The sequence below is a fragment of the Apaloderma vittatum genome, unplaced genomic scaffold (genome assembly GCF_000703405.1).
Source record: "Apaloderma vittatum isolate BGI_N311 unplaced genomic scaffold, ASM70340v1 scaffold31901, whole genome shotgun sequence".
Taxonomy (NCBI): domain Eukaryota; kingdom Metazoa; phylum Chordata; class Aves; order Trogoniformes; family Trogonidae; genus Apaloderma; species Apaloderma vittatum.
Genome location: NW_009700182.1, coordinates 472 through 12,046, shown reverse-complemented (window position 1 = coordinate 12,046; position 11,575 = coordinate 472). Strand labels below are relative to the sequence as shown.

The 11,575-nt window shown below is 44.9% G+C and overlaps 1 protein-coding gene across 1 annotated transcript; it reads left to right on the top strand.

The window, feature by feature from the left end:
• The first annotated feature begins 5,389 nt into the window (after window positions 1–5,389).
• On the top strand, window positions 5,390–6,114 carry APOLD1 (apolipoprotein L domain containing 1). Its single transcript, XM_009878668.1, is given in 2 exon segments — window positions 5,390–5,603; window positions 5,606–6,114. Coding segments are annotated over 2 exon segments (723 nt in total).
• The last annotated feature ends 5,461 nt before the right edge of the window (window positions 6,115–11,575 follow it).

The following is an 11,575-nucleotide window of genomic DNA, read 5'->3' as shown; positions in this document are numbered from 1 at the left end:
AGGAAAGGAAAGGAAAGGAAAGGAAAGACAATTTTTTTTTGCCTCAGGATTCAGCATTTAAGTTGAAAGTATCAAGTGTGACAGAAAGCCCGTGTGAAAAAGATGATATTTGAATGTACATTTACTCAAATTTACTAGATTATTTGATCAAAACAGTGTTAGAAAATGAAGCGTATCTTTGAAACTCCAGCTTCAAATGTTAAACACTTACACTGCAGTCATCCAAACAGCTTCAGAATAAACACTTCTGCTATATATCCCTTCTTCTGGAGAAAATGAGAGCAAAAAGACACATCCTTTCTGCCCAAATCCACTGGAAGGAAGAGAGCTGAGGCAATAAAACATCCTTCCTTCCCCTTGCTGGTCATCTGCTCCCACAAAATGTGTTCAGGGCAGTTTTTCATGGGTCTGGCTTCTGCTCATTTCAAGAGGATGTGGACAGATGGGAAAGGGTGGAGCAGAGGGACCATTATTGACTGCGGTGGTTGTGAAATACCTGTTCTGCCCCTTTCACTCTCAAGCTCAAGCGCTTCGTGGGCCAAGAATGAAGAGATTGCAGCAGCAGAGGGCTTGGGTGGAAACAAAGAGCAGGCAGGATGGTGAGGCGTCCGCTAACTTGCAGGGCTGCACAGTGAAGGCCAGACCTATCCCAAAGTCTTGAGATCCCTGGTGGCTAAGATTCACTCCAAGCAAGCCCCAAGACCTTATCAGTGACTCGGCAGATGTGCTCACATCTGGGCAGGTGCACTAAAGGTAGTGAAAGCCTTTCAGTCCTTGGAAGGTACTCAGAGAAGACACTTATCTCCCATCATTCTCCCATCCCCATCTGCTCACCTTTGCTGGAAGGGCTCTCTGCAATTATTTGTGTGAGAGAACACCAGTCCTTTCACCAAAGGGATGCTTGTGAGTGGATCAGCAGAGACAAAAACAGATGATGGCATACTGCTGTAGGGCAACTTCCCAGGAAATAATGTTTCTTATTCTAATACACATTTCTATTTTAAAATCAAGTGACATATGCAGGTCTTCACTGGAAGTCCTTACTTTCTGAGCATGCACCTCATTACCGGGGTGGCTTATGGAGAAACATTCTCTATCATCAGTGAAGGAGCCCTGGGGTGATCCCTGTGAGAAGTCAACCTAGGCTGGGACCAACATTTTGCCTTGTGTGACGTGCAGGTCCTTCTGTGTGAAGGGAGGGAATATTACCCAAAAAAAAGTGAATTGTCTCTTCTGCACTCTAATCATGTCCTCACCCACACAGCATGCACCGCAGGGGTTTCTGACAACATTTTGCAGCTGAGCATATTGAACGAAGAGCACTGGGAAAAGAAAAAGAACAACCAAAACTGTGTCATCTTCCCAGGCTCATTCTAGGTCTTTGTTTTTTTTCTTTATTATTTCATTTTTATTTAAACTCACTGTCCTAACAAGGATTTCTTTGCTAGCACAAGTCTAATGCAGATGCAGTTCATAAAACAACCTATTCTGTTTGGGAATGTGCAAAAGAACTCTTGTTTCTATCAACTGCAAAAATTTGCCAAAGGCAGATGGGCTCCAATTCAAGCATATGTTTGTTAAAACAAAGGGAAGGGCTAAAGCACAGTTTCCTTCAGTGTCAAAACTCACCTTCCTGTTAACAGGCAATATGTACAAAGTGTAACAGATCAGGATAGTGTATTTAAGCATCTCCAAAACAATGACCTCTCTTTCCAGGTCTGTGACAGATTGAAGTAGCTCTTCAATGCTATTTATTTATTCATTCAAGTCCTTTCTCATGAAGGTCTACCTCCGACAAAACACTTGACATACTGTTTCAGTCATTTTAAAATGATCTAAAACCAAGCTGCCATTGAAATGAATAACCTCAGCTGCCTTCTCTCCCTGTCTGTTGCCTCTCAGTCCTTGGCCCTTCCTGAGGTCAGCTACAGCAATTGCAGGGCTACACATGTCACACATTCAAGAGTAAAGCTGTGCCACTCACTGACAGCAAGATAGTTTCAGCTTAGCTAGGCCAGGGGAACTCTAGGGCACAGAGTTTCTCTGTTAACAAGCAGACCTGAAGAGCAAGAACCCACCAAGCAAGAAAGTAGATGCTCTCCCACCACCACCTTCAAGCAGAATTGCTCAAAAAAGATGTTTCTAGTACCACAGGCCCTGTGTCAATAGGGACACATGCCACTTTGGTCTAAGATGGGCTGCACTACTTAATGCCACTAAAAAATCCCTTTTTCCTGAACCCATCCAAAGAATCTGTGTTGGATTAAAGCTGACCATGTCTCAGTGTAAAGGGCAGCACTAGGAGTGTCACTTAGGAGGTTCCTCCCCAAACACCTTCATCACTTCCTCCCTCTGGCCACAGCTGTATGTGGCCAGGCAACAGCAGGCATCAAAAGAGAGGGTACAAATGGCCCTTGCTTTCTGATCATTGATTACTGAACTGGGACCTTAGGAAAACCACATGGCTGTTTCTCAACCATCATAGTGCACACAGTTAAGAAACAGAGCAAAACCTGAAAGAGATGACACCTTTTGCAGGCTGCTGCATGGTTTTATCTACTTAGAAGAAGAAGGGATGGGAATTTAGAACAATCATCCTGCTGTGGAGTTACTTCCCTTTTATGGAGTGGAGCACAGCTCCAGCTCCCAGACAGCACTGCTCTGCTCCAGCCAGTCACACACACGATTGTCCCAAAGATTTTAAAAGTACACTAGCTTTGAATGAAGTAGTTGGCTAGCTGATGATCCATTGGCTCTAGACCTGTCATGGGGGGAAACTTCAGTCATCAAGCAATTGGCAGCTCTAGCACAGAGTCAAGTCAGCTGCTATTTCAGGGACAGGAAAGGCAACTTTTCCCTGGGGGGAATGACTGCACTAGCTCAAGCACCAGGAATAGGCTGAGATTTTTTTGTATAGTTGGGTTTTTTTCCCCCCTACAGTTCAGGAAAAGCGAACACACAATGTTCATTCGCAGGGATCGTTTCCTGAATGTGATGTGTGCTCACTGTCCCGCAGGTCACTTTCCAGTGTGTCACATCCTTCTGCACAAGGGAGAGCAGGAAATGGCAAACTCCCAGTATGAGGCAAAGCATTCCCATCGCAGCAATTGGTCCACAGGAGCTATAAATTGGTCTCCTCCAGAAACAGATCAAAATTTGTCTTTGAGGAGATCAGCTGGCAACTAAGGTAAGTCTGAACCAGTATTTCTTGGAGTCTTTCTGAGTACTGTATTAGGAAAGCATTTACAGGTTTTGGACTAATGTATAACTTTATTGTGGGCAAGTTTATCTCAAACAGCAAGATTTGGTTTTCTTTTCTTTCGTGCTGTCATAGATCAGACTTGCATCACTGTGTGGCATACGCTATATATTGAATAACTGTTCTACTAAGTGCAGATGGACACTCCTATTACCTGAGACTGTTCTCAGCAATAAAATCTGCACACAGAAATTGTTAAGAGGCTATAGGAATCAATATATCTAATAATTTCATATTAATCTGTTATCATGGATGATATGCTCACTTTATTTCAATGCTGGTAGCCATTTAACTTTTCGTTAATCTTTGTTCTTTCAGCTTTCTCTCTGACTATAGCAGAAAAAATAGAGGACACTGCCTCCAGCTAAGAAAAGAGCAGTGTGCTAAGTGGCTCAAATTGCCTGATAATACCAAGAAAGATTGTGGTAGTTGTTTTGAGGGGCATAGGGGGAGGTCCTAAAAGATTCTGTGCACAATGGATTGGGATGAGTAGAGGGGAAAAAAATTGCAGTGAGAATTATTTACTTACACACTTCAGTATGGAAAGACTCATTATGGTAGGAGATTTCCTCCTGAAACACAGGGATTCTGCAGAATGAAAGCCCCAAGGATCTCATACAGTCTGCCTATGTGAGGGATTAGACACCTCTAGTTCACACAGTTCAGAACACTTAGAAGTGAAAAGGTGACTGCAGCAAAGAATAGTTTTGTTTAGTTGGCTCTGGGACAGGGTCTTGCTGCTACAGAGACTTCTTTTGGCTATGAGGGCATTATGGACTGCAAGTAGCTTCTTAGGCTCATGGATAAACCTTGCTAGGTGCCAAGGCAGCACAGCCTTGTTCACAGAGTAGAGCTGTGGAGCACAAAAGCTCTGCTCATTCCTGTTGCCTTCCTTGCTTCGGTTGCCCTATAAGTAAGCATGGCTAAGGATGCTGGCTTCCTTTGTAAAGCACTTAGCAGCCCTAGAGCAATCCATAAATGCTTATGTGATCATTTCTTTCTACCTTTGTGACAAAGAACAGAGAGAGCAAACACAGATCACCTAACATCAAAACCCTGCAAATTCACTCTCTAGAAGGAAAGACGCTTTCCTGCTATCTTGCCAGGGGATTTTGCCTTAGCCAGCAGTTTTCAAGCCTTTTCTATTCACAAGACCCCTGTATTTCCCCTGTTCCCCGAGGGAATTCCCTGTCCTCAAGGGAATGTGCACTGAAAGTGGGTTCACTTTTCTGATATGCCCTTCATGAACCTTTTAAAAAAGGTCCATAGGCCTTGCTGTCAGTGTTACTGGGGATCCACCACCAAATGTTGGACTAAGGACCACAGAACAATGGTTCCCATCTTTGTCCAGACCCTGGCGCCAGGTTACAATAGGAAAAAAATTCTGCAGGACCTTGAGTTGCTTAGGCTTAAAGCAAGGAAGAATGTTCACAATACCCGTCTGAGGCATCAATGAGCTTTTCATCTCCTAGATGGAAAAACCAGACCTTGACTCCCCTCAGCAGCTACCCTCTGTCATACTTGAATGAGAGATGACCCCTAAATAGCAAGCTGGAATAAGTGGCTTTCACCTAAGAGCCTGGCCTTTCTTGTGAAAGATACCCTTGAATATTGCAGATCCTCTGAATCCCATTACAGGGACAACACATTAGTTCTGGCAGCATTACTGCTGTGGGCACTGAGTCACTTAATCTCAAGGGAATTTCTGTCCCCAGGTTTGGAAGAGACATTTTATGTCTTCAGAGAGGTGAAGAACAGCACCTCTGACCCCAGCCCTTCAGATATATTAGTCTTTTCAAGGAACAAGAAAAACATTTAAAAGGTCCTCTGCCTGAAAGTTGCAGTGGAATATGGAACTTAAATGTATATCTGTGTACGTGCATATGTGTGTGTGTACAGGAGTGTGTACGTGTGTGCAGACAGCAAACCTTTCATGTCGCTCAGTGAGGAAAAAAAAATTTGGCTGGATGCCATCCCTGAAATGGTGGTTCAGGCTAAGCATGTCTTGTTTTTTTTAGCATAAAACCTTTTCTATTTATTTAGATAGGATTATTTTAAGGTTCTGATATTGTATTTAAAGATTTATTTTTTTCTTTTAAAAAGAGCCTTTTCTGTTTCTGGACTGAGGCCATGGAGAGAAACCGTGCTGCCTTTTCCCAGACACCAGACCCCACGCACCACTTCCACGTAGCCCTGCTGGATCAGAGACGGAGACTGCGCGGCCAAATTGCTCACCTTCACAAAGCGGCTCGTAAGCTCAACAAGCTCCGCAAAAGGTCCCTGATTGCCAACGTCAGTGGGAGCACCCTGACCGCTGCGGGAGCAGTCCCAGCCATCGTGGGGCTGTTTTTGGGGTTTCCCTCCTGGCATCGGCTGTGGGTCTGGGCATGGCCACCGCCGGCGGGGCCGTCAGCATCACCTCCGATCTCTCCTTAGTGCTCTGCAATTCCCGGGAGGTGAAGAAGGTGCAGGAAATCGCAATGACTTGTCGGAAACAGATGAGGGAAATCCTCAGCTGCCTGGAGTTCCTCCGCCGGGGGCAAGGCCCGGGGGACCCCACACTGCGCCAGTCAGAGAAGAGAGCCTCCATCTCACTGTACAACTCTGTCTGCTTCATGGTCTTCTGCGGCTCCCACAGCTTCCTTGTGCCAGAATACACAAAGGAGGCCACAAAAGTGAGCCAGGCTGTGCTCAAGGCCAAAATCCAGAAGCTGGCTGCCAACCTCGAAACCTGCACTAGGGCGATGGATGAAGTCTGTGAACTTCTTGAGTCCAGGACAGAGCTTTCCCCATGCACGAGAAGACTCAACTTGAGTGCTAAAGGCATGGCTGACGTCCTGAGACCATCCAGCTGAAACAGTGTTTGCCTCATAATTAAAACTGGTCTTGGAGACATTACTTTATTAGTTGTCACCATTAGCACTGCTACCTGTTGCTGTCATAATATCTCTGGTTAATCTACACAGGTGCACGCATGTGCCTTACCTATATCTGAACACAAACTCCTTCCTAATAGGGAGCCAAAGCTTACACACACATTCCCCACTGACAGTAGCCACTCGATTCAGGTTGGAGGTTATGATAGTCATGCGAACTACTGAGTACACAGCAGCAGACCCCTGAAGCAGGGGTAGGTGGCCGTTCCTCAGACCCATGTTTCCCCAGCTGTCTCCAAGGCTCTGCTTCCCCAAGGCAGCAAAAAAAACCAGGTCAGGAGGCTGATGAAACCCCTGCAGTCCTGGCGCTGACTGCATCTGGTTTGTAAATTAACTTATGAATCTTTTTGTGGTAAAAGGGCTGGGGTACCCTCAAAAAGACAGTAGCTGCCAATTCCCAGTAGAATATAGTCGCACTACCAAGGTACATCTGGAAAGGCTGTTGAAGGAATCAGCTCCAGATATGACAGGCTGTTTGGATGGCTAATCATCCAGGGTGAAATAGCAAGACAAGAAATTGTTATTCCTTTTTGAAGAAACCTCTCCACACTGAGAACTGTGATGCTTGTGTTCTATTTATTTAGACAGGATTATTTTAAGGTTTGACATTGTATTTAAAGATTTTTCTTTTTTCTTTTAAAAAGTAGATCTCTGCTCCAAAGGAAAGCAGCCGTTCTTAGAGGTAAAGCAAGTCTGTGGCATGTAAGAGCAAGTTACCTGTTCTTTGGCTCTGAGGGAGGGCAAGTCCCTGCAGGAAAAGGAAAGCATGGCCTGAATGCTGGTAGTTAAAATAAGTGAAACACAGTAAACCAGTGTCAGACCTCAGGGACCAAAACAGGGAGAAGGACAGATCAGTGACACTGGCTCCAGGCCCTTTCTCAGGGCACTGGTGGAAGAAAGCAGTTATATCTTTTGCAGCAGGGAGGTAAGCGTAGGTTGTTGTTACTGGTCTGAGCTGGAGCCCATCTGTGACAGGAGCACATCTGAGAGGTGGAGGTGCCACTCTCCATGCAGTTGAGAAGCCTGTGAGACCCACAGTGGTTTGTCTGTGAGGGAGGAGGCATCACTCATGGAGAGCTACACATACTCCTAGCAATGCTGACCAGGGAAGGCTTAATGTTAGCAAAACATATGCTGGTACTGATACTCAAGAGGGGTACAGAGGAGTAGGATGATTCAGTGGCAGAGCACTTATGAAGCAGGAGGAAGGACTGGGACCCTGTTTCAAGTGAAAGTTCTGCTAAATATGTCCTTCATGATTTTTGACCCCTTCGTGCCTCAGATCTCTATCTAAAAATGGAGATAGTAGTACTTCTCTACCTCAAAAGGATGTTTCTGTGACAAATACTGAAAAGTGCTCAAGTACATGATGGGGATCATGTCAATACCGGGAAGAGGTACAAGGAGGAGATCCCAGAAATTATCTTGAGACAACTAGAGGAGTCAATACAGGCAGGGATAATTCCACCTCCACAAGTATGGCCCAGTGGATAGGAGAAACTCCTCTGAAGATACGTGAATGAAAATGACCAGGAAACAAACCCATTCTGTAATTCTGTAACACTGAGCAAACTCTAAGGAAGGGCAACACTCAATTTCACAAATCTTGAATTCTTGTCCTTTTTTTCTTTTCCTCTCACGACATCAATATTCGTTTTTACACATAAGAACAAAATTTTTGATCCCTCAGAGTATGACTCAGATGCTTGTAATGCCCATGCCTGTTTACCAGAACTTAACAAGTACACTGCTGATTCGATTAAATGAATATGAAGCACTTTTGTGTCAGTGTCTCTCTGCATACCTGCATGTGATCACATTCCTGCCCTCTGGCTCACCCTGCTTGATTTCATGCACCAGGCACCGGTGCCAGGGAATCAGCAGGAACAGCTGGACATATTCAGGGGTCAAGAATGAAAAGTGAAGTCATCAGCTCCCTGCCACACAGCTGGCATCTTTGTATGAGTGTATGTGTTTATGCTTCTGTGAGTGCATATCCTGGCGTGTACATCAGCCCATGTACACTGTGGATGCTGTTTCTGACATGCACACACCGAGGTGCGTATGTGTGAGCATTTAAGTGTGGGTTTGGAGTGTGAATGTGCTATGCAAAGGCAGACACAATGTGAATTTTGTTCTAGTGCTCCAGAATATCACCGGCTAACTCCACCAGGTCAGTTACAACTTTACTGTACTTCTAAGATGGCTGTTGTTTTCATCACAGAGAAAATTATACAACATACACTTCTTCTACCCCCTCTCCAGTTTTCTGGCAATGCAGCTTTGTCCACAGATCCACACATAGGGAACAACACAGGAGCAACAATAGCTCTGAATGGACTAATATGACCAGCAAAAGGATCTGAATTAGATAGTTCAGAGCTTCATGTGCATCCATCCAGTGCTCCTGGACACCTTTTAAGCCAGGTGGACCTGTGAATCAAAGTCTGCATCCTCACATCTCAGTGGCACTTGATCTAGCAGCTAGCAGACACAGCAAGAGGCGGTTGGACCCTCCTCATCCAGCTCTGGGCATGTCATCCTGTCTCCTGCCATGCAGTGAGCACTGGATCTCACTTGACACCCTGGAGATCCAGCTTTGATAGCTCAGCTGGCAGTAATCTACCATATTTGGGGATGAGATTCATTTCTTATTCCTTTTTCCCCCTGAAACAGCTTGCTGCTGAATCAGATAAGCACCAGAGCTGATACCAAGAAAGCACCAGAAGCAAATGATCTCGGCTGGGACAAGAATGCCCCTACTCTGGTATTAGTACTAGCTTAGTTCCAATATCGTGGCTCCCTTAGAGTCACAAGCAACATTTTGAGGAAGTGGTTTTGATAAGAAGCTTTTTTGCTAGTAGTTATGTTATTTACTCTTGAAAGTAGCAGATGTATTGGAGAAATCCTTCCTTGGATAGCTAGGCAGTGGAGGGGGAAGGGTACGTGTGCGATTTGATGTTTAGGCTGGGCTGAGAGTTACGAAGCTTGGCCTCCTGATGCCATTTTTACTCCCCTTTTATTGAAACTGCTGCGGGGAAGAATGATTCAATGGTGACACAGGACTGCAAACATAATTTTAGCACAAAGTCTCACAGTATGTTCTGTGTCTACGACAAAGGAACCCATCTACAGTCAGGGAGTCAGGATATCCCAACAGCCTCTCTTTCAGCATCCCAGTAGACTCCCTCTGGGCATCCCAGTGGCTAGACAGGACCATTCACCATTAACTGTGACATACACATCGTCCATCTTGTTTTATTATGCATCCCTTATGAAGTAGTTGGCACTAAATCTGCACTTAAATTCCTTTGGTATAGACTCCCACCCTGTCCTCCTGCTGGGGAAGCCTGAGCTTGTAACATGAAGTAGGGCTAGGAACATGTTTGGTCAAAAGCAAAGTCTAAAAGCCTTGGAGCGAAAATTTCTAAATCCAATATAATCTGCAGTGTCCTGTTCTGAAAAGCACAAAGAGAATCACCCTTTTGAAATGGTACTTGTTTTACCACACACAAATGCTCCCAGCAGCAGTTTAGGACAGAAGAGGACTTTTATTCAAATATATCTACTGACAAAAGGGAGTTACTCAAACTGGAATTTCACCAGAAAAGAATTGCTCCACCTTGCTCCCTACTGAAGCAGCATATGGGCAATGAGTTCAACAAAGAACCACAAGCAGTGGCTTCCCGTCACATCCCTGACTCTGTTTCCAAGGCATGAGAGTGACCCCTGCAAGGGTTCATGTGTAAGTGCTGGTCAGGCTTAACCTTTAGTACTGAATGATATATAGCAAGCTTGTGGCTCAGACTGCTGCAACTTTTGAAACATAACTATCATAATCATCATCTACACTGGGTGTTTCTTTTTGGGTTTGTTTGTTTGTTTTATTATTTTAAAATCATTGCTCCTGGACACAGTGGGAAGCAACAGCTTCATTTCTACTACTGCCCAGTTTCCTCTCCTTTCCCTGTCACGCAGAGAGTTTGTTCGGATTTCCTCTCACTTTCCTCATTGTTCTGGGAGCAGAGGAAACAGCATGCTTGGAATCCAGTGACAGATGCTCAGGTATGTCAGCATTTCCACTGTGAGCACGCCCAGCTGGGTTTCCCAGCCAGAAACAGTGAGGGAAGTCGGCTCAGAAATGCAGTCACGAGTTCCATTTTGCATTTATCTCTGCTGTCCTTTTGAAGCCTGACCTCTTGGACATTTCCCAAAAACAAAGGAGGTTCAACTAGCTGCAAGGTTGCCTTGCTGCAGTCAGCGCTGGGACTACAGATCAGAAAGCCACACCCAGACCAGATGGAAACCAATAAGCTCAGGAACGACCATCACAACATGATATTTTGATGCTGCTCTCCCTCGAAGGGCTCTAAATCCATCACAATTTTCACCTCCCACCGTGCACTTGCAGACTCCCTGCCTGAGTCACAACAGCAGCAAGCAAGAGAGCTGGGGGAGTTTGTGCATCCAGCTCCATCCTGTATTCTCCCATTTGTGAGTTGCCACAGTTCAGTTTAGTTTATGTATTTCTGGCACTTCCAAGTTGCCCACTGGCAATTACTGTAAACAGGAAATCAAGGTCTTCATTTCTTTTTCCCCCCTTCACTAGTACTTCAAAATGTTTCATCTGAGCACTTCTGAAGAAGTTAATTTGCTTTTTCTAAGCATTATATATGTAAGTTGATATATATTATTGTATTTTTTGTGCCTGGCTAGATCGTTTTGTCCTGTTCTTTCACAATTATAGAATTCATGAATACAGAACACCATCACACATGCTGCCTAAGCAATGCAAATGCCGGGCTGCAGGCCAGAGGCTCAGCCATTTGCAGTTAATGCCAAGCAGGCAGGTTTTCACACAGCCAGTTCAGCATGCTCTTATCCCAATACAGGCAGCTACAGCTCCATAACTCCTTGTCAGGTGTTAGGGCTGGGCTGGCCACTGACTGCTGACAGATGCTCTCTAACCCCTCGCCCTCCCCAAAGGGGAAGAGAATAAGGCAGAGACTTACGGATTGGAAAAGAAAACTAAAACAACATTAATAAAACAGTAAATAAGGAAATAATTAAAATATTTACAAATATATACAGATATGTCATCGAACCCAACTTCTCCCCGCCAGCAATTCCCACTGGTGCTGCAGAGCAGGAGGCACTGGGGCAGCCCCAGGCTCAGTGGCGGCGGGAGCTGGATACAGGAGCTGGATTTGGGAACTGAGTATCTGGATCAAAAGCAGGAGGTCAGATGGAATCCTCCCTGGACATTGGCCATTGCAGAAAAAAGGAAAGGAAAATAAACTCTTGTGATCACTCAGTTTTATACTAAATATGACGTATATGGAATGGAATACTCTCTTTGGTCACCTGTCCTGTATGTTAC